At 28.5% G+C, this 24,673-nt stretch overlaps 1 protein-coding gene across 17 annotated transcripts in view; it reads left to right on the forward strand.

Annotated features, from left to right (window-relative positions):
- LOC107437528 (zinc finger MIZ domain-containing protein 1) overlaps positions 1–24,339 on the forward strand; it is a 152,411-nt gene extending 128,072 nt beyond the window's left edge. For 9 of the 17 annotated variants that reach the window (XM_071186686.2, XM_071186685.2, XM_071186688.2 and 6 more), the window contains 12 exons: positions 10,128–10,326; positions 10,739–11,203; positions 11,867–12,130; positions 12,788–12,941; positions 14,586–14,932; positions 16,001–16,264; positions 17,179–17,246; positions 17,337–17,491; positions 18,631–18,762; positions 20,082–20,272; positions 21,740–22,105; positions 23,792–24,339. In XM_071186686.2, the coding sequence (XP_071042787.1) occupies positions 10,128–10,326; positions 10,739–11,203; positions 11,867–12,130; positions 12,788–12,941; positions 14,586–14,932; positions 16,001–16,264; positions 17,179–17,246; positions 17,337–17,491; positions 18,631–18,762; positions 20,082–20,272; positions 21,740–22,105; positions 23,792–23,989 (2,803 nt within the window). In that variant the 3' untranslated portion in view covers positions 23,990–24,339. Of the gene's footprint in view, positions 1–10,127; positions 10,327–10,738; positions 11,204–11,866; positions 12,131–12,787; positions 12,942–14,585; positions 14,933–16,000; positions 16,265–17,178; positions 17,247–17,336; positions 17,492–18,630; positions 18,763–20,081; positions 20,324–21,739; positions 22,106–23,791 lie in introns of all 17 variants that reach the window. The other 8 variants (XM_071186682.2, XM_016049595.4, XM_043045721.3 and 5 more) reach the window with 1 other exon arrangement.
- The last annotated feature ends 334 nt before the right edge of the window (positions 24,340–24,673 follow it).

Consider the following 24,673-nt stretch of genomic DNA (forward strand, 5'->3'; position numbering starts at 1 on the left):
AAAAAAAAAAAAAAAAAGATTTTAGTGATTCCTGTTGAGAAGAAATAATAAGGAAGTTATGCTATTTTTTGGAAGCTGAAGATTTTTTTTTTTTTTTACCTCTAGGTTCTAAGTTGATGTATTGCTCTCTCTGAACTTTAGTTGTGAACGTAAATATTTAGCTTATACGCTGTCGATGTTATGCATTTATTTTTGACCAATAAGGATAAGACCAATAAAGGTTCTTTTTTAAATTAGGAGCAGTTGCTGAATTAGATTTCTGAAACCCAAAATAGGCGTAATATTCACATCTTTAGTGGGAAAAAAAAAAATTTGATGATTTAAAATGCTATTAAAAAAGTTTTAAAACCTTTAAATAATTTTTAAAGGTTTTTAAACTTTTTTAGTAGCATTTTAAATCATCTAATCTTTTTAAAAAAAAATTGAAACAAAATGTGAAGTTAATTTTTTGAGCATTTAGTCCAAAATCTGTATTTTTTTTTTTTTTTTTCGTAATTCACTGATTTTGCATGAAGATATTATTTAGCATAAAATCCTTATCTTAATATTATGTAATTTGATATTTTATAAAATAATTAAAAATTCTAATTATACTTTATAAAGTTGCCAAAAAATGATTCTCATGCAATTTAAAATATTTGTATATATAGAGAGAGAAACGAAGAAAATAAAAAAATAAATAAAGAGGAATAATAAGTTTTATTTATTGTGCATAATCTGCAAGTATATAGAACTCATACAGGGTTGCCACTCTACAGGGAAAACCTGGAAAATACAGGAAATTTAAAAATCAGGGAAAATACAGGGAATTCAGATTTTTTCTTTACAAAATGGGAAAATACAGGGAATTTTGTTTCTTACTTTTGTCTTTTAAAAAATGGTGACCCCTCAAAGCGTAATCTATGGGATATTTAACCATGATATTTCAGCTATACTAAACTACATCATTTACTATAGCATTATTTAAGTATGTTCAGCTGTTTTTCTAGCAATTAAAACTAATATAAATAGTTGACCCAATATAGCTTAGCTAACACAAGAGCTCAGTAATTGTTGTTTCCTCTTAATATATCGCGTATAATATGAACAGGGAATTTTTTTCCAGATTTGAGTGGCAACCCTGTCATAAAATAAGTTAAAAATATAGAGAACGCATGGAAAAATTATTCAAATAAAATGTTCTAAAATTTTTTTGTGCATTTTTAATATATCTTTTTAATATTAATAATTCAATATTTTGTTTAAATATTTTTAGAAAAAAAGTTTTTCATAATTTTTTTTTCTTCACTTTTTCATCATTCTTTATTATATTATTTTCCAATATATATATATACAGTGAAACCCCGATTTTACGTTTTCTGTCGGACTAGCGATAAAAAACGCTCGAAGCGGAATAACGTAAAATCGGGGTTAAGAAAGATCTATGCACATTTTTAAAAATTGACACTTACCAGTCAAATTAATGGAAAAATGAGTAATCTTTACTTGGATTTCGTTTTTAGCTACAATTTCGTATACAACTTGTTCAATACTAAAAATTTTTTGCAAATTTGCTTCTTGATTTACATTTGCAAGTAAAAATTGTTTTAGAGTTTTAATGCTTTGTATCGCTTGATCAGCTGTTGGCACGTCTTCTGTCATTTCATCTTCATCGTCATCAGCATTATCGTCGGAATCAGGCATTAAATCACTTATGGAAGGGATTTCTGAAGTAATGATATCTGTCTCACAGTCGATGTATGCATCATCGACTTCCCGTAGATCCTCAACTTCAGACACATTACCTTCCCCTTCTTCCTCGAAAGTAACAGCGCCCTCCTCCTCCGATATTGAAAATCCTGCTTTATTGAATCCATTGATAATGCACTTTCGGACGACACTGTCCCAAGCTGAAGATATCAAATTAAGAACCTCAAGAACATGAATTTTTGCCTTAGAAGCATCCTGAAAGTCACCAGAATCAAGAAACAGAGATTTTCTATTTTCTAACCAGTTGCTTCCGGTAACTCTTTTTAAATGATCGTAAAATTCCTAAATCCAGTGGTTGAAGTTTGCTCGTACAGTTAGCTGGAAAAAACTCTATTCGCACGTTTTTCAATTTAAGGATTAAATGAGCAGTGCATTGGTCTAGGAATAAAATTATGTTGCGCTTTTGAAAACTCATTTTCTTATCCAGTTTTCGAAGAAAATTTTTAAATAATGCTTGCGTCATCCAAGCATAATCGGTAGGAAAACTTTTGATATTTTTGAAACACAGTGGTTTCTCTGCTCTACCGATCACAAGAGGCGTTAAATTTTGGCTTCCATCGGCATTTGCACAGAGCAGAACAGTAAAGCGCATTTTTGAAAGCTTTCCTCCATGACAATTTTCACCTTTAATTGTCAATGTCTTGTTCGGCAATAGGGTGAAAAACAATCCCGTTTCGTCCGCATTAAATATGTCACTTGGATTATAGCCCCTTAATAAATTTGGCAGAGTTTCTTCTTTCCACTGTTGCACAGTTGTCATATCCACACTATCGGATTCACAACAGATAGATTTGAAGCATAAATTGTTCCTTTTTTTTAATCAATCGATCCAGCCATTTGATGCACTGAAGCCATGGAGTTTAAGCCTTTTCAGCAATTTCAAGCGCCTTTTCTCTCAGGATGGATCAATTTATAGGAATCTTTGCTGCTCTGGCTTCCTTGAGCCAGTTTATTAAAATTTTTTCTAACTCATTATACGGAGCTGTTTTAAGGGTTTTTCTCTTGGCATATTTTCCGAGTTTTTCAGCGTTTAGATCTACTGAAGCTTCTTGCTTTAAAATCATTTGCAAATTTGAATAAGCAATACCCAAAGAATTAGCAAGATTAGCAAAGAATAGCCATGAAATTCTTCAGCTTTTTCGACGATTTCAGCCTTTTCGGCCAGAGAAAAGCATTTTCGTTTCGACATCTTCTTTTGAGAAAAGAACACGATGACTGAAGTTTCGAAAATGAGAAAAAATGATATAGCTTTCAAACTCAAACAAAACCGACTGAAAATCTCATTTGGTATGCTAGCACGGAGAAATGAGTAAAACCATTTTGAATAGAATAAAAAAATTTTTTTTATCTGTTTGTAGAAAAACGCATCAAGCGGGATTTTCATAAAAGGGGTAACGCAAAATCTGGGATTTTTTAACATAATCGGTATAGGCAATTTTCACGGATCAGCAGAAAATGACGTAAGAAGCGGGATAACGTACGAAACGGACAACGTAAAATCGGGGTTCCACTGTATATATATATATATATATATATATATATATATATATATATATATATATATATATATATACACTCCGTTTTTTAAATATATATATATATATATATATATATATTTAAAAAACGGAGTAATGCGAACATTCTGTTTATTTGATTATTTTTATTTTTGCCACAAGATGAACCTTTTTCTATTGTTTCCATGTCGTACGTTCCACTGAACTCGAAACCTTATTGAGGGACTTTCCCGATTCTGCCTCGCGTCACTATGTTTTCAGGTTTGTCAGTAAGTAAAATGTAGGACAAATATTTAGTGCCATCGGTAAATAACGCTGCCCAACGTGCAAAAGTAATTTATCTCTTAAATATATATTAAGATCCCTGCTTTAATCATTTAATATGCTGTTTGTAATCGAAGCAATTTTAATATGGCTTGCAGAGTGTCATTTATAAAAAATAAAAATAAAATATTTAAAAATCAACTCATTTTAGCTATCGCTTTAAAACCAATATTTATTCTTTTATAAAAGTAAATACATTAAAGATATTTCAATCGATTTATAAATGCGGTGCAAGGATTTCATAAATATATTTAATTACTTTTTTCTTTTTAATTTAATATTTGTATAAAAGAGTCGTTATATAAAAATATTACATCTGAATAAAACTAACGATTTATACGATTAAAATGTTGATCTTATATTTTTATATCATCTATACATATAAATATTACATCTAAATTTTAATAGTTAAAGTCGTTAGTTTTTATATTATGTATGTATTTATTTATTTATTCAATTTCTCTTTTAACTTGGTGGGAAATGCTTACTTATACACAATTTATTCCCCTCTCTTCTCCGCAAGGATGAAAGATATAACTTTCTAAAGTATTGAAGAACAATTTACTAAATAATTTCTTATTAAGTAATTGTTTATTATGTTATTAAAATTTGAAGGGTTAGTTGTGACGAAATGTTCTCCTAAATTAAGGAAATGGAATTAAAATCTCTTGCGGATCAAAATTATTTTCACCTTTAATGGTAACATAATATTAATTATAACTGAAATAAACCGAACAGCTATTTATTGATAAGGATGAATTTTAGTCTTTGTTCATTTTGTAAAGGTGTAAACTCTTAAAAAACTATGTTTTAATTTTTGAGTCACAATTTACCGAAATGAAAACTAAGATAACTTAAATTATTATTACCAAGTAAGGGAATGTTACATATCGTATGATGATAAACATTTTCATTATAAAGTTGACCCACATAGAACACGTTAGGACCCCTAGGCACGGTAGAGCCCCCTATCAATTTTGACAAAAACCATTTAGTTAATTTTTGCCGCAAAGTAATCTTTAAAATTATAAATATTTGTCATTTATTTTGTTCTATGTCAAATTTTACTATAAACAGAGGGGGGAAAATCTTTATTGATAATTTATCGAAAAGCTTATTTATTCCTCTGTTAGTTTAAAAAAAAAAATTATGTATAAGCAGCATATCAATAAGTTTGAAAGTAAAAAAAAATAAAAAGATGAGGAAATTGAAATATTTAAATTGAATTGCAATTTACTTGAGAGTAAAAGATGTTAAGAAAAATATAATTTTGACACGAATTCAGCGAAATTCATAAATTCAATAAAAAAAAAAATGCAATTATACGATCAAATGATCAACTAATAGTTAAGTTTATCTTCGCAGCTGGGCGCTCTCTACAATAGGTCGAGATAGGATTTTGTAGCGCTTTTTATGTGCTCTAAAGTTGAAGCTAATCATATAAGTTGATTCACCATGAAGCTCCTGAAATACTTGTGTGGGTTTAATTTGAAAAGCTAAATGTTGTCGCATCGAATTATAGATTTGAATGAAATCTAACATAATTGCTGTTCTTACCTTAAATGTTTTGTTTTACCCCACTCTCCTAAAATATCGAATGTAAAAGATAAGTGGATTAATCTGAACTCATTATTACAAATGGTCTCTTTCAATTATTCCCCCTTCTCCCAAGTTTATATCAAAAGGAATCTTTTGACTCTTCCATGTCGTTGTTCCACTTTCTTTATTGGCTTTTCTTATTTCAGCCTCTTTATGCTCTGTTTTTCATTTTTGTTCTTTCCTCATTTCATTGTCTATTTTTTTTTCTCCTTTTGGGTGATATCAGGAAATGTGTAAGTGGAATTCGATGTATTTTAAGCATTAATTAAAGCGTCGAAGTTCCGCGTGGGAAATGAAACCATGTGACATCTAAATTGTGAAACTTCGTCAACTGATTGCTTACTAGAGAAATTTCGTAAAAGTTTTTCAATTTTACTTTCATTTAAATACAACTTCATAAGCAGAAAATTATAAAACTATTATAAATGCCTATTATTTGTTGATTTCAAAGCGAATTGAATCTGCTTAGTACCTTGACTGTTCGGAAACGAACTCTGACTGAAGAAAACGATTTTAAAAAGTTTTACTGAATGTAGAATTTAGGCTACTATTTAAATGTTAGAATTCCCATTTTTTTAAGTTTAAAAATCGTCTGATATTAATCTATTTGTGCACTTATATTATTTGGTTTAAGCAATAAAATCACCCTTTTAAAATAAACACGTTCGATTTTATTTATTTATTTTCATCCCTGTGTAACAGCTATTTATTTTTAACTCAAACTGTGTGTTGTTAGGTAATTTTGATATCGTTAATAAATATATGTTTTTGTGCAAACAATTTTAAAAGTATTGATTAAAAAAATTATATTTTCAATAAATTCTCTGTCTACAAGTTAAGTGCTCGATTAATTCCCATTCTATATTAAGTATTTTGATGGGTAAAAAGCTAAATTGTGACAATTGTGATTAAATTTTATTTTAAAACCACCTGTGTTTTGTTAATATTTTCTTTTCTGACTTGGCGGATGAATCGGCGATTGCATATCTATATTCAAAACATCCTGAATCAGGATCTATACTTCCTGTCTATCAAGAAATATTATTTGTAAATAGATATTTGCTCTATTTTTTTAATCACGTAATAATGCTTGTCATTTACAAATTCAAAACGAAAGCGCTGTTTATATTTCCTCAGAAATTCTCTTGAATCCAAAGGTATGATTTACAGCAATTATCAAAATATCGTCATTCTGTTATTTTTTTAATTTTTATGACAAAAATGTAATATCTGTCAATTTATTTTACTTTTTTTTTTTTTTTTTTTTTTTTAAACTAGGACTTGCGTGTAATTGAAGGAATAGCACGCAACAGATATTTCGCGTGAGTATCCGGAAATAAAAAGCATTCTAATTTATTCTCTTAAATCAAGTTTTCTGGGGTTCATATGACATTTAATTGTTGGTGTTATTTATGTGAATAGTTGAAATTTGTTTCTTTCTTAGATTTGCGACTTAAATTATTGCGTAAATTTATAACACATTTAAATAGTGCGTAGAGCTTCACTATCTTACCTCGAAACTTGTGTCATATATTTCAATTAAATTAAATCATAAAAATTTAACGTTATTTTCTCTGTTAACTCTAACTTACGTTACACCTTTTTATTTTATTAAATTCTGTTTATACCTAACATAAGATGTATTGTAATTAAATTATTTTCACGAAGACATTGGAATTAGTCCATTTTTAAAGAATAAAGCCTACGAAGAAAATAATATTTAAATTGAAGCTCAACTCTCTTGTTCATAGAGTACTTAGGAGAGTTAATTTATTCAATTTTTAAGCTAAACATTAGACTAAAGAAACAATGATATTTTTTTATGACATACATTGTTGACGTTATGTGGTTACTGTCTGATGGTAATTTTTTGTGATGACGTCACATTTTTGTTTTGTCATCTTTGTACGAAATTCTGAAAGTGTGTATACATCCGCTAGTTTCGTTCGATGACGCTTTATTTCGCGATATCCGTTCTTTTTCCATTGTGTGAAAAGTGCTTGTCATTTTCTACTAATGACGTTAAAACGTTGCATGTTTTCAAGCAATTTAGATAGGATTAAAGTTAAATTCATGAAAAGAAGAAAAGATAGCTTTTTTTTTACCCTATAGAACAACAGGACACTAGATCTTAAATTTTTTTTTTTTTTTTTGCACTCAACTATGCACATACAAGATACTTAATGTACTTAGTTAAAAAAAATTACTAAATTATTTACTTAAATGCTTTTTTTTTGTAGTTGTATCTAAGTAAATAAATCTCTTACACTGAAATTTTTAAAAGTAAATTTTTTGAAAATCATTTTATAAAATTTTAAAATGAAGTTTTAAAAATCATTTTAAAAATTCAGAAATAGGGCTTAGAAAAATTATCAATTTATTTTAAAAAAATATAAGTTTAAATAGAAGGAGGGGGGGGGGAATCAAGTTTTATGAAAAAATATTTTTGTTTTATTAAATCATTTCAAGTAACATTTGTTTAAAAAAAAACTTATTTGTAAGCAAATAAATTTTTTAACTACTTCTACTAAATTAAATAATTACATGTCTTACTAAATTTCCACTATCTTTTGTAAGAAACTTCGTATTTAAAGACCTAGAATTTATATATATATATATATATATATATATATATATATATATATATATATATATATAAAATTAAAGGTCCATTGTCCTCGTAATTAAAGAATAATCTTCTGAAAAACGATACCAATTTATTTCCATTCCATTTTTATTTCGGTTTTTTTTTAGCTATATTTCTCTTTGTAACAAATAAAGCTTACTTTTTTTAGTAAATGTGTTTATTCCATTAAAGAATCAATTCTGGTACTGACTTGATACTTTTTAGGATAGTTACAAAACCATCATCCTTTTGATGATATTTATTGTTGTAAACATATTTGCTGAGCGGTAATAGAATTTTTATTTTTGCGATTCATCGTTGTCGATAATGATCGTGATATTATCGTATGTTCTAGATTTATCGTAATACAAAATATTCACGATTTATAGTGGGTGTACTCTGCAAAATATCATTTTCACGATACTAAGATTGATATTTTACGATTCATTGCTGAGTTCTAGCAAAACATTTGGGTTACATAATTACAAAGTAAATTTATCAGTGAATTTCTAAAGCTTGTTATGATTCAGTTACAAGTTATGTTATATATTGCCGATAATTGTTGCAATATTTTATCGTATTCGATACTAATCACAATATTATTGTAATTTTGATTTTTAGCTGTAGCGATCCTAGCTTTTAGGGAAAATATATTTTAAAACATCGTTATTGTGATAGTAAAAAATATCGATTTTTGCTATATATCGCCCCATTTTAGTTACAAATAAAACAACTCTAGTAGTTATAAGTGATATTTTAAATCTCTAAACATCGTTTGACATGAAGATATAAATAATGTCCGTTTTTTTTCCTACGTAATTGTAGAATGACGAGAATGCACCGCGTGTTTCTTACTGCGAAAAGGAATTATTTGTTTTTAAGTCTGTTTTCTTTCAACTTGTTAGAAACTGAATGAATCGATCGTTAGGGATCGACCAGAACAATTTCAATGTATTATATCCTGTGATCATATATTCGAATTTTGTGGCAAGATTGTCTGCTGTAGCAGTCTAGACAAGGAGACTGCGCGATGAAGTAAAACATGTGTTGCAACTTCGCACTCTTGTTTACGTCTTTAGTAGAATAAAGTCCCCACTGTTTTCTTCCTGTTCTGAAGGTGCACTTTTATATTTCTTTTTCTGAAATCAGTCTACATAACTTTCATGGGTGATTCCTTGCAGACCCAATCCTATTTTCATTCATTGCGTATTACTATTTTCATTGAACTGAAAATTTAAAGAGCAACTACATTCAATTTTTGGATATAATTTAAAAAGAGAAAAAATGTTTTGCCTTTTATGGTTTCCCTTTTTTTTTATTTATTAATAATAAAAACATGACAGTTAAGCTTGTAAAAAAATTAAATAAAACCTGAATTATTCTGTTCAATGAATACTGATAATTTATAAATATCAGCACATTATTTTTTAAAGAAATTGATTGTTATGATTTTTCCTCACACAATATTTTTAAGAAAAGCCCCCGTAATAGTACTTAACGTATGTGGTAGGTTTACTTCCTAAAGTGTCGTATTAACGTCATATAGTATGGATTTTGTCCATTATTAACTGGATAAAATGCATTCAGGAGGGGGGGGGAATCGTAAATTATATGGCTTGCGCTTCAAACTGTTTTCGGGCAACTTTTCGAATTCGAAATACAGGAGAAAAAAATGCTTTTAAAACTAAATGCATACACATACGTACTCATTTAAAAATAAATACATGCAGGTCTTATAATTGATGTTATTTACTACTTAGGATAAATTAAGATCTGTATGTATTTTTAAATGAGTACACAGAAAAAATCCAACTTCCTCACTGAGCTATAATGTTTGGTGGGTAATTACAGAATTGAGAATTAATATTGCAAAATTGATTAAAAATTTAATTACAATTAATTTAATAAATTTTACAACATCACAAAATTGAAGCAACACAATAAACTAACGTAAATACTTATAAAGGAAGTTTTTGCATTTTTTTAAATCCCAGTTGCTGTATTCTAATGAATTTGAAATGCTAATCAATTGGGATTTACTCATCAAATTTGAAACTTTGTTCTTCTAATTTAAATCCAATAAAACGTGTGTGCCTTTATGATGTTAATTAGTTTATAATTTAAGTTTTTTAATTATATTAAACATTTCTAAATATCAAAATTAAACAAAAAAGTTAAACTGTGATTTAATGCTCTTTGTAAATTGTCTAATATTGGGGAAAAAATTAAAGTTTGTTACATTAGCTGTTAAATAATTAATATTCAAAACAGATATCCTGTTATTTCAAATAACAATCTTTAAATATTGTTTATAGGTATGGACCAACTCCTCAAATGTCTAGTGGCATGCCAGGTTCCATGCCAAATGCTGGTCACACTCCTGGAAATGAATTTCAAGCATCCCTGAACACCGCTGTTGTGGCAGCGGCTGCGACTGCTACCGCCACCGCAACTGCTAGTGTTGTAGCTTTGCAAGAAAGGCAAGGACCTACTGTTAACAATCAGTATGGGCAGGTAGAGAAAATTTTATCACTTTTTTTTATCATTTATCATATTATTTCTTATGAATAAAATTGAAAACTGAACTTTTTAGGCCACAAAAATTTACCTAGTCAAAACTTATAAAAGTACTACTTACAATAACTTTTTTGTTTATTCCTCCTATAAAAATTACAATTTTTGACTAAAAAATTTCCTAATGATTTTAATAAATAATGTGGTTTATGTCAGGTCATATGAGAACTTAAGATTGATATCTTGAAAGATTGATATCTAAGATTGATGTCTTGATCTGATATCTTCCCTCTCTCCTCATAATTCAAAATCTGTATGTTTACTCTCATTATTTAATTTATTATTCATTTTCTTTTCTTGGTCAGCATGTTAACATCTTACATACTATTAATACTTAAAATGTCTATTACAGGTTCCAGCAATGCAAAATTCTCCGTACCAGGGTAGTTATATGCCAAATCATCAACGTATGCCAACACATCAACCTATGAACAATGGTATGAATGCCGGTATGGGAAATCCTATGGGAAACTCTTTAAATAGCATGACCAATCATATGAACAATACTATGATGAACATGTCGAACTCTATGTCCCCAATGTCCGTAAATGGGCCTATGGGAATGAACACTAGTGCTATGAACAAATCAATGGGTGGTGTTGGTAGTACTGTGCAGCCTACACATGGTCCTATGTATGGTGGTAGTTCTCCGGGAATGATGCCTCAAACCAGGAATAGGGTAGCTCCATACCCTACACCACAGCAACATATGGCTCAGAAGAGGCCGTCACAGTACAATCCTATGGTGCAGCAGTATGGTCCGGCTAGTATGCAACATTATGGTGGAAGTGCTCAGCACGGATTTAACACAAATCAGGTAAATTAAATAGCTTGTGTACATTTGTGATGTGTTGTTAATTTGTAACATATTTAGCTGTTTTATTTTCAGTGGAGTTCTATTAATCATTGTAAATTCTAGAACTAGGATGATTTCAAAACAAACAATTGATAGCAAACTTGATCTCTTGCATCCTACTTGATTGACGCAACCAAATTATTATAAATTTGAGATAATTTGAATGCTTACTATGCAATTATAAAAGAAATATATTTAAATATACTTTTGATATTATTTACATAATGGTGTGGCTTCGCTGATCTTATACTGTAATTTTAAGTATTTTATTTGTATAATTATGTAATCAGACAATAACATTCTCCTTGATCTAAAGTATTTAGTTCTAATAAAGTTATTTAATTAAAATTTTGTTAATCTTTCATGTATAACTTAACATTATTTAAAGCAGACATTGAAATAAAATTTTCTCCTTTCAATTCTTGAAAAAGCCAATTTTTTTTCCACTTAAAACTAGCTTATAATTTCTGCTAGTAATTTGTTTTGTATAGTTAGTTATAAGTGATCAATATGTAATTTAATAATTATTTAAGTACAGATCAGATAAGTGATCATTTATCTATTATCTTCAAATATTATTTGAACTTTCTAATAAATAAAACTAATTTTTTAAATCTTTTTCAGTATCCTGTTGGTCCCACAAATCAGTTTAAGCAGCAACAGTATAACTCCAGTGTACAGCAATCTGCAATGACTAATCCTAACTACCTCGCACAACAACAAATGCGGCCTTCAATAAGGCCTCAATCCAATCCTTATGTAAATCAAGGAGGGGGTCAGTACTATCATCAAAACCAGATGAACGGTACACCTCCACACCAAGCTCCTGCATATGAACAACAATATGGTGCTCCACAATACAACCAACAGAATATGCAAACTATGCAAGTAAGTTGGCAAATTTGAAAAAAATCAGATTCATAAATTAATTAGAATAGTAAGAATTATTAATTTTTTTTTTAAAAAAAAAGCTTTAAATTATTAATTTTACTCATTAGCCAAATTTTGTGAGAACAATGCGAAACAATTCCTATATATATATATATATATATATATATATATATATATATATATATTTTTTTTTTTTTTTTTTTTTTTTTTTTTTTTTTTGCATGTATGTTTTGAAGCTATTAAACAAAAGCATTTTTGTCTTCACACATTATAAAAACATGTTTCTAAATCTAAGATATTTAGCGTTAAAGTAAAATGAGTTAATTAACTTGCAGTAATAAAAATTAATTAATGTAAAGTTAATATATTTGCTTGATATAATCATATGAAATAAAATCATATGAAATAAAGAGACATGAGTTACTCTCGTGTCTCTTCTTTTAGATCTTTCTTGTTAAGAGGTAGATAAAAAAAAGGCTGCTCTATGGATTCTCCTATTATGTTTTATTTATTTGAATATTTTTATTATAAAAAAAAATTAATGTACTTCATCAATTTGTATTAATCACATTACCTCCTTCAGTAATAATTAGTTTATGAATGAAAAAATTGTTTACTTCCTTCTCTACAACTTAATATATTATGTTTCTTTAGCGAAATATGAATTACCAACAATCTCCTATTCCGGGAAATCCTACACCACCTCTAACTCCAGCTTCTGGAATACCTCCTTATTTATCTCCTAATCCTGATCTAAAGCCCACTTTTCCAGAGTTGAAAGGAGTTGCACCGTTACCTACACATGGGAGTATGTACTTCAATATTTTCCTTTTGTTAATTTATGGTTAATGTATTGAGCAGAATTTGTAAAGCATTTTTTAATCTAAAGTGCCTGAATATATAATTTTTAAGGAAACTGTGGACTATTTCATCTTGTTATTTTATAATTCTGGTGACTAAATGTTATAAAATCATGTATTTAAATTGTTAAATATGGTTAAAATTATGTAATCCATCTATGCCTGTTAATTGATACACAGCACAAAATTAATCCTAATTACAAAATTGGCAATTAGGTGTTATAATTTTAAAAAATAATAATAAATGGTTCCTCTGCTTGTTTTTTTTTTTTTTTTTTTTTTTAATGTTTTATTTCATTGTACGAAGAATCAATCTAATAAAGACTTAATAAAGCACTCATCCCCATGGCAGAATATCAGCGACACGGCGACATTGTCGCAGAACGTTACAGAGTTCTTGCAGAAAAAATTTTCTTTAGAAAAGTAAAAAAAATTCTGTTTTCCTTTCAACAAAAATTTACACATATTTGAATCATGCATTTAGATAATCACTTTTTGACACCCTCAATTTACGCCGATAGTATCGGAAATCGATGTAATTTTTCGATTGTATTTTCGGCAGTTATTGATATCGATTTTCACACGTATTTTAAATATCCCTATATATTTCAATCAATATGGAAAATTCAAATCGTGCATTTGAGTACTTTTTACGGCTATAATTCTATCGAATTTTTGACTGTTATTGTTACTGATTTCTCCATAGTTTTTAAATCCGATTTTTTATACGATATTAGTATTTACACCAACCTAATCTGGAAACACGTTTAAGGAGTCCGATTCGCGTGATTTCGTCATCGATCTTTTTTTCAGCCATGGGGACCATGTGGATTTCATGATTGTTAATTACTTTTTTTATTGTGATGATTATTTACAAAATTTTATAATTTGGAAAATCGCACAAATAATTTGTGCGTTTTTCACCCAACAAAATGCGAGAATATCATCCCTAATATTAAAATTAAAGATTATTACTTATTCAATTTAAAAAAGTTATAGTCTTTTTTTGTAAACTCAGCGTGTTTGTTACTTTCAATTAGTAACATACATGTTTGTTTTAATTAAAAGCATCTTGCAGAAAGATATTTGTGCTGGAGAGATTAGTCGCAGATAGCTCGAAAAAATTCTGCTACAGGGGCACTCATTAGTATATAAGTAAATTCATTATTTCATTTATTTTTTAAACATGCGGAAAACTAAGAAAATGGTCAACTAATACTACATTAAAATCACTGTGCGGAAATGGTCACCAAAAATTTTAAGTATAAAAAAGGGTAGTCTCAACTAACATTATTTCATTATGTTTTTTTTTATATGTTACATTTTATTTGTGTGAACTAAAATAAAAGAATGAAAATCCATTAGGGTCAAATAAATAACTGCATGGCACCTGTGCTTTTTGCCAAGTTACGGTCTATCAAACTAATGGATAAGTATCACATGTTTGAGCACTGAATAATAAAATAATATTCTTCATAATGTGGTATTAAAATTCTAGAATTGCATTATTGGTATTAAGAGTCCAAGTTAAAATGTAACTTTTTATGGCTTGTTCTACAATTTTAATATTTTATTTTATTTCATTTTTCTAGAAGACGATGAACTGCGATTGACTTTCCCTGTCCGTGACGGCATCATCTTATCTCCTTTCCGACTGGAGCACAACCTTGCTGTGAGCAATCACGCTTTCCAGTTAAAACCCTCTGTACATCAAACCCTTATGTATCGAAATGATCTAGAACTGCAGCTGAAGTGTTTTCACCATGAGGACAGACAGATGAATACAAATTGGCCAGCTTCTGTGCAAGTATCTGTAAATGCAACACCCCTATGCATAGACAGGGGTGAGAACAAAACATCACACAAGCCTTTGTATCTAAAAGAAGTGTGTCAACCGGGTAGAAACACCATTCAAATTACAGTTACAGCTTGCTGTTGTGTAAGTGTCACCTGCTTTTTGTATATGGCTTGTAACATCTAAAACAGCAATCCATTTTGATTCATTTCTAAATGCATTTATTGTGTAATTTATTTTAAATGTAATATTTCAGTTTTTTCTTTAACTGTTATCTGTAATCAACATAGTTAATTTCAATTCATTTTTAAAAAATTTTTATTTTTTTTTCCTCTCTTTCTTTCATGTAATTATGTTTAAAAGAAATTTATACATGTTACATTTTCCAAACTAATTAAACTAAATTTTTAAACTATGAGTTATAATTAATATTAAATGAAATAGTATATTCAGTATAATTTCATATTTTTACTAAACTAACTGGCTGAGCTTTTGCAAAGCTCCTCCCCCAGTTTTTCCTGCAGAAAAACCAGTTCTCGTTGTTTAATGAGAGTTGTGTTTTAAAGAGAAATTTCTCAGCCTACTTACCCGAATGCTCGATTGGTTAGAATTTTTTGAACTAGCTATGATTAAATTAATGTTAATATTTTCGGATTTTCAAATTCTAATCTTATTGGAAGTTTTTATTTTTATATCTTTTATTTGTTCTGTTAAATATGATTTTAACAATATTCAGATGTTTTGACAATTTATTTGCTATTAAATTTAATTATACTTTCTCTATTACATTGGTAAAAATTATCTTACTATTTGATATGCATTTGTATTTACAATTTATAAACAGTTTTCGTTAAATCTTACTTTAAATTAAAGAAGTTTAGTGTATCAATCATGCTTGATTTTGAAAATCAATATCTTAATACATTTTGCTACGCCATTTTGTGTGGTTCAGATAATTGGAACCTCTATATTACTGATATGTGTATGCATACATCACTATTCCGCGCTACGACTCCCGCATGTGCTTTCACCCTAACACCAGTTATGTCACTGTAAGGGAGGGAGAGAGTTCACCACTCTTGAGATACTTCCGCTCTCACTGAAATTAATAAAAGCTTTTCCAGTTCCTTACTCCTCTTCCCCCCATTTTTAGAAAATGATGTATTAGTTCTTCTTGATTGCTTTACTAAGTAAAGTGTTTTTTTCTTGTAGTCTCACTTGTTCTTGTTACAACTGGTCCACAGACCGACAGTAAGGTCAGTACTACAAGGTTTGCTACGGAAGAGGTTATTACCTGCTGAACTGTGTGTCAATAAAATCAAAAGGAATTTCACAAGTGTTGCCCAGTCGGCTAACAGTGCACTAAATGGAGAAGACGGAGTGGAACAGACTGCCATTAAAGTTTCTCTAAAATGTCCAATCACATTTAAAAGAATTACTTTACCAGCTCGAGGGCAGGAGTGTAAACATATACAGGTTTGTATATGTATATTTCTTCTTGTTATAATCGGTATCTCTGAATAAAAATTTCTCTTTCTGATGAATAATGTCATTACGATAAACTGTCATTATTGAATGGTAAACTGTCATTATTGAATAATGAAAAAGTGCTCCTTTAAGAGTGCCTTGTTTTAATTTTATTTGATGTTCAATTTTTGTAGAGTTCCTTTTAGTGTCAAATATTTATTTTTAATTATTTATTATGAAACGTGTTTTCTGAATTTTAAACAAATAATTTCTGAATTTTAAACATTTTTGATAGTCAGTAGTATTGTTATTTATTTATATCTGTATTCACAAAAAATGTAAAAAACCATTGCCGTTAAGATAAAGTAATTATTTTTTAAATACTTCATTTGTAATAAATTTTTATTAATTTTTTTATCTGCATGGCAGAATTGTTAGAAAATTAATTGTATGAACTTAACTGTTAATTTTTGAATGAAACACATAGCTGAAAAGTTCTGTTTTCCAATTATGAAGTAATAATACACTTCAAAATAATATATGAAACATAAAAATTACAATAATTTTTATGCAGCGATTTTTTTAAAATTTTTTTACTGGTTCTTAACATTTTTGATAGTTAGAGGAATTGTTGCTTATTCATTTATACCTGTTTATACAAGCTGAAAGAAAATCTATTTTATAAAAATTTTAAAGTAAAATTTACCTTATTCAAAACTGATTTTTCTCTAATATTCTCGTGACAAAATTATCAGAATCTAGACTTTATAAGCTTAAAAACTTCTGGGAAGCTAAATTAAAAATATTTCTGAAGAATTTATAATTTCAGTCACGGAAAAAAAATATATTTATGTGTATTTTTCTATTCAGATATATATTTTCCAGCGTAAATATTAAAAAGCGTTTAATTATTTCTTTTGTAGGGTTTCGATTTGGAATCTTACCTTCAACTAAATAGTGAGAGGGGGGCTTGGAGGTGCCCAGTGTGCAAGTAAGTTGGTCTTTAATATCAAGTGTTAATGTTGAAGAAAATTCTTTTTTCCTAGAATTTTTAGATTAAAATCTTTTTTTTTTTTAATAGTAAACCAGCACTTTTGGAAGGTTTGGAAGTAGATCAATATATCTGGGGTATTGTTACAAATCTTGCAAATACTGATGTAGAGGAAGTGACCATTGATTCAACTGCTAGTTGGAAACCTGTACCTATGAAAGCTATTAAGGAAGAACATGACGGAGGTTTGTTTTGATTCATATTTACTATAACAGTTTTAAAAGTGAAAAAAAGAGGTTTCTTATTATTCATACACTTTTTTGTGATAATACATCATTATGTTAATATTAATGCATTTGTGTTATGTTTTGATATTATCTGGCCTTTCAGTATATCTGACCTGCATTTATGAAAGCCCGTTATAAATATAGTTAATATGATAATTAATTTTTAAAATCTAATTAATTATTCATATCATAAATACTCAAAAACATTGTAATTGAATTCATTTTTCTTTGTTTATTTATTTCAAACACTTTGAATTAAAGATGTAATTAAACTAAATTATCTTTTTGAATTTTAAATAAGGGTGTGACTTAATGAAAGAATAATTCTAAAAGAGGTAATTGAGGAACAAAATGGAAGTATGTGTTTAGTAATTTCGCAACATGTTTTAACAAAATAAACTAAAATGTTTCAAAATTTTATAATTGTTTTCAAAACTAAAATTTTTAGTTTAAATTAGCTAGTATAAAGGTTTTGTAAAATTAATAGATGTTATATATTTACATTTAGCTGTGACATGTTTTTAAACCTAGGAATTTAAGAAAGTTTTTATATTTACATAAATATTTATTAAATATTATCAAAATGTTACAAGCTTCTCTATTGTAATATGGTGTAGTTTTAAGAATGAATATTTTTTTAGGATTTGAGTTGTTAGAATTTGAATTCATTACATAAAATTCTACTGCTAAAAGTAAAACAGTTCTCTTTTTTTCTTTCTTATTTATATTTTTATATTTATATATAATCATACCTTATTTAAAATATGTTTAAGTTAAATACAGTGTGTTATTAATGCATATAATCCTATCATCAAATTGCTATTAAAATTAGATACATTTCTAATAGGTTTTTATTTATTGTTATGCGTTCAACTGAACAGTATTTTTTTTATATAATGTAATAATTTCATATTAATCAAAATTGTGGTTGATTTAAAAATTTTTGGGATTCCCATTTGTCTTTGAATTTAAAAAATTCAACTGTATCTGCTTATTTGAAAGAATTATTTAAAAATAAGTTAAAAATAATCAAATAAATAAAATTTTATTATTTTTTTACTCATTATTTGTGTTGAAAAAATAATTATTTATTTCAGCTGATATGTGTTCTGCTGCGAAACGTTTCAAAGCCATGTCCCCCAGTAGTATGACACTGCCTACAACTCATTCGTGGGAGATGGGCCAGGGACTCTCCCCTTATCAAGCCCTTCCTCCACCAGACATGCAATGTAAGTAACAAAAATTTGATCTATTTTAAATTTTACTCTCATCAAATGTAGTATGAAAAAGAAATACATAGTTTTATATAAAAATAAATTAATAATAAAAATATTTATGAAATATTCCAAGTAGCATAAGTAATAAATATAAAATTTTAAAGAGGAAGTAAAGGATTATGTGCATACATACACTATAAATGTATTTGTTATTTGAATTAATTAGGTTTTAGCAGTATTAAATTAAAAATACTATGTTTGTAACGCATATTTAGAAGTGCAATTTATTTCCTTTAAGTACCCAGGTTGACAAATTTGCTTGTAATTACAGTAGGGAACCGATTATCCGGAACGATCGGGATCATAGCTATTCCGGATAACTGATTTTTCCGGTTTTCTGAATCGCTACAAAAAGCCGTTTTTTTAATGTTAAACCCAACTAAAAAAAAAATTTTTTTTTTTGGAAATAATCTTAAAAAGAAGAAAAAACGATGGAATAATACACTAATGATTATTTCCAAAATGATGGTAAGGTAAAGATCTTTCAAAAAAGAACGAAAAATCCTAAAATCTTATGAGGAAAAAAAAAATTTTTTTTTTAAATGGCGGGAAAATTTATCGAATTTCGTTCCGGTTTTTTGGTTTTCTGATTTCCGGATAACGGGTTCTGTACTGTACTAATATTAAAATTGCTGTTTTTGTTATTACTTTAAGTTTCTAAAACATATTATTTTTGTATTTATTTCCCCCTTGAATGCAAACTAAATTTTCTAAATTTCTAAAAATTCTAAATTTGATATTATGTGTATAGGTAAAGTGAAAATATTTGCTTACACAAAATAAGTTATAGTGTTTTAAAAACTTAGAATTGTATTTACATTTGTGTAAATTTATAGTAACAATTTTTCTTTTCGCTCCCTAAATATTTATCTACTTAAAGAAAATGTTTAGATATGTTGTAGTCAATGACTTGGAATTGTACAATAAAATAACTGTTACTACAGCTTAAAACAATGGGAAATATAGCTGTGAATTTTTGGTTTTGATTGATGAAGTTTTGGTTTTAAAACAGTAAAAAATGTTTTGTGTATGAAAATTACTTTTTTTAATTTAATTTCGTAATTAACATTAACGTTTGTATTTGTACACGCATTTAACTGTTCAAAATTTATTTCTGTTTATTTGTTGTCTTAATTTTTATTCTAATGCACTTAAAAACACTTTCAAACTTATTTATCTAAAACTTTTTATGCCTCATTTTGATTGTTTTCATGTATTCAAGAAGTTTTGTCAATTTGGTATTAAACTAATTTTTTCCCTTCTATATTTAGCTTTGTCTAATGGCCCCGTGAGCAATGGTCCCATGATGTCCAATGGTATGGGCTATGGCAATTCAACGGGTGGGTTTGATTTCCAATCCCAGGCATCAGACTTCAGCAGCCCCCTCTCCCATTTGACTGAAAGTGTGGAATCACTTAATCCCATAGCTGCAATAGAAAAAACAATAATACACCATGAGCAGGTAGGCAGCAGTACTAGCTTCTTATCTGTGCTAGATTCAATATGTAGAGAGGTAAATAAATACATTATTTTTGATATTTGTCTGCGAGATAACTTAAACTAACCAACTCTCTATATTAACAATAATTTGTATACAATAACTTCAATCATTTTATTTTACCTTTCATTCTTATTTAAAAAGCTTAATCAAAGAACCTGTTAAGTGACATTTTAAAAACTCAATAATTTTCTGATTTATACAATCAGTATTAAGGTCAGAACTTCATAATAAAAAAGTTAGCTTTTTAAATAGATTAGCTTAACTGTACACAGTTAAGAAAATTTTCTCAAATTCATTAAAATGTTACTTAACATATTCTCCAACTGAGTTCCCCAGTTCGTAATAACCATTTGAAGTAGAAATTCCCAATATTATATTAACATTATGTAATATGCTTTGGCAACTGGCATATATGTGTATTAGTTTGTGCTAAACAGGAGAATCAAGTTCTGCTAGCACATGCTTTAATTTTTTGGCTTTAGTATTTTTAACTATTATTAGTCTATATGTTTTAAATTTAAGCTATAAAAATATTTTGAATCTTGTATTTTTAGTGTTTTAATCGAGTTACAAATTATTTACCAATTAAATGGCAAAACTTTGCATTTCTTTTTACTTTTATTTATTTTTTAATTCCTTTATCAGTTTGTTTTAAATTCATGTTTTGTTACAAAAGTTGCTGAAATTAACATTTTGAGTTTTAAGAAAAGTAATCTATGTTGATGTTTTCAGCATATTGATGAATTTGGAATGTTTCTGTTTAATTCAAACAAACAATTGGAAGTTACAGTTAAACAACTGAAAAAGTGTTATAAAATGTGTGGCAGTGTTTTTCCCTACTTATTTTTTAACATTTTATTCTAACTATAGATTTAATCATGCTAGGCAGATAGAAAATCTGTAGTGTTCATCGTCACAATTTTTTCATTTAAATTATTTTGTAATTAATAAGTGAAATTTTTGTAGTTTGAATACTTTTTCCCTTGTAGATCAATTTTCAGTTTTGATTTATGAGTTAGCATCTCAACCTAAATAATGTTTTAAATGTTAGAGTTTTCTAAAACTTTGAAGTAAAAAGATTTTTTCAGCTCATCATAATAATTTACTGCCATGCTGTAAAGTTTCTACTAATGTAATGGTTATTTTTAGTTATTTTTATATAATAATTTTAGGTTATTATCTAACTCATGCTAGAACGGGAAAAAAAGAATGTGAGTAAAGTACAGAAATAAAGATACTATAGTTTCAAAATCCATACTTGTTTGTTCTATGCTAGAACTGAAACTATAGTATATTCATTTCAGTACCTTCACATTTTTTTTTACTTCATCCTACATAGCACAAACTATACTCTATCCACCTTTTTGAACATTTTTCATGCTTTCTCAAAAAGTGTTGATTGCAATCATTCCTTTTTTTCTCCCTCAGCAAATGGGACCTCCTAACCTTCATGACCAAACGAATTCATCTCTTCGCCATCCTCCAACATCTGTCCCGAGGACAAGTACACCTCATCAGTCACAACCAGCCACACCTTCATCTCAGAGCCAGTCAATCATGCAACATGGTCCTCACACCCCTCATACTCCACACACACCTCATACACCAGGCGGACCTCCCAGTGTCCCTCCAGTCTCTTCTCAGAGCGGGAACGATGCCTCTAGCCAAAACACATCCCACAATTCCTCAAACGGAGAACACTCTTCATTGTCTCATGCTCCAGACCTCAGCGACCTTAACTTTGACCCTGCTGCTGTAATCAACGGTGAAGGTCAAGGTCAAGAGGGTCTTAATGTAAGTAAATTATTTTGATATCATCATCAACATTCTGGCACTAAGGTCCTTCTAGAGTCCTAAGCCTCCTTTAAGATTTCGGAACATACTTTTCTGCTGGTTCCATTTTTCTTGTAGTAGGTGGTAATTTTAGGTCCTCTGCAATATTTTTTTACCCTCTAATTCTAAAACTTGACCTGCCTGGTTTTCTGTCCAATAACTTTTTGACATTACTTTCCAAGTTCAATCTTACGATGTGTCCAAACCATTGGATTTTTTTTTTTTTTTTTAATATTGATGTTTGTAACAGTATTCGATTCTTTCTGTTAACCATAAATCTCTATGTATTTGTTCTGATCCTCCAATGTCAATCTTCACAAATTATGCCGAAAGTTTTTCTTTTAATAAGCAATACATCATTAACACACTGGTGGTAGCTCAAAACCCACCCAGCTTCAGTTAGATGAGTTTTCTTTCTTGAATAGATACGTGGGAACAACTTCTTCAATACCATATATCGTAGTGTGTAAATCGACCACTAAAAAATTCGACCATAAAAATTTATAAAGTTAAAAGACAAAAACAATTATTAAACCTATGAAAGTTTCCATTGAATCTATTGCAGAGCGGGATTTATATGTCGGCACTGTTAATTTTATTTTTTTCTGGGCATAATTTTAAATATTATTTCTAAAAAAAAACCTTAATGTGTAAAAGAAATAATAATTAATCATATTTAACATATTAAAATTAGTTTTAAATGGTTGAATTTAACGGAATTATTCAAATACATATATTTATAATTCTAATGCATTGATTTATATTATAATGCATTATTTTTTCATGGTCACCAAATGTTCGACTTCATTACCAGTGTATAAGTTGACCCCCTGAAAGTTCTGTTTTTGTTTAAAAATTAAATATAAAGTAAACCTTCTCCTAAACCTCCTAACCTAAAGTAAATCTTTAGTATTAGGAAAACAATATTTTGACTACAAATATTTACCACATTGTTTATATTCCACTTCAATAACAAATGAAAGTGCTTTGTAATATGTTTTATATATATTAATGAGCAGAATTTAAAAATGACTAATAAAGTTTATGTACTTAGTAGTAAATATAAGCAGGGGTGATTGTGAGTCAACACAAAAGTCCGGAAAATTTCTTGAGTAAAATCATCAATGACGCATTTCAAAAAATTAATGTCTTTATAAATTTAAATCATAGATATTTTCAAAACATTAAATTATATCATGAATAATTATGTATAAGTTTACTTTTATGTCTAATCACATTTATTATTCTACCAGAAAATATATTTACAAATGAAAGATGTCAAGCATAAATTCTAGTTCTAATATTTTTAAATAAAATATGCAGGATGAATTTTTATACATAAATGTGATCGATGATTTCTTGAAACTTCTGGATCTAGGATTTCCGGAAACTTCCCAATCAGGGTTAGGGAGAAATCTGGAAATCTGGATTTCTTTCTGGAGCTCAATCACCTCTGATATAAGTGAAATTCAATGACATGAGCCTGAAAATTTGTTTTCTCGGTGCTTATGATAATCCTGCATAAATAAACTAACTACCCTTTTTGGACTTAAAAATCAAGATATTATAAGTTCTATTATCTTGATATATACAAGATAATACGTAGTTTTAAAAGTTTGCTTAAATATTTCTATATTTATTTTTCAGTTATTACCTGAGAGTGTTGATCCAATGGAGCTGCTTTCATACTTAGATCCACCTGATTTGGTTCCAACGACCGGAAGCAGCAATTGTGTCGGGTCAGCGGCTAGTTCAACTCTTGCAACCTCCACCAATAACGTCACTACCTCGTCTGCTAGCAGTAATAGTGATGAACTACTTGCGTTCTTTGAAAACCAGTGCTAAGACAAACTGTTGTCAAAGAACCCTCTTTATATATGTACAGAACTATGACCTATTCATCTTAGGCCAGTGATAACTTAAAACCCTTGTGAAAAAGACTTCTCTATGAAACTGTTATTTTAAATCCCCTCATCAACTCATACATAGAGTATTTGTATTATAATGAACGAAAGTGGAACAAAACAAATGAAAATATTGTAACATTGATTTGTAAATTCATTTTTTTTTTTTGAGAGACTGACTATTTAAAACAGTATTTGGCTCCTTGTGATCTTTATAGGAGTTATTTAGTAGCACATGTTGTCATTGGACACTAATTATTGTTGTACTTGCCAAAAAAAATAAAAAAGAAAGTGATGCTAAGCTATTGTAAATGAAATATTGTACAAGAATTATTCCTTAGCGCAATGACTCAGTACCCATAAAAGTTCTTCATTGTTGCTTTCAACTGTAATTAATTGTTGGAGATTTTCTTAGTGGGACAGTCATAGCCTGAAAAAATTATGAGAAAGAGATGCTTATTTTTGTTCTGCTTATAGAGAGTTTCACTAATTACGTAGGCAGCTGTACTACTATTCAGCATGTTTTCAGGGATGCCAACTGTTTCAGAACACATTTTAATTCATTTCAAGACTTAAAAATTATATTTAACTTCTTAACAATTTGTTAATTTTAAAAAAACGGTCA

This window comes from Parasteatoda tepidariorum, chromosome 9 (genome assembly GCF_982258835.1).
Source record: "Parasteatoda tepidariorum strain Cologne lab strain chromosome 9, Ptep-v5.0, whole genome shotgun sequence".
Classification (NCBI taxonomy): Eukaryota; Metazoa; Arthropoda; class Arachnida; order Araneae; family Theridiidae; genus Parasteatoda; species Parasteatoda tepidariorum.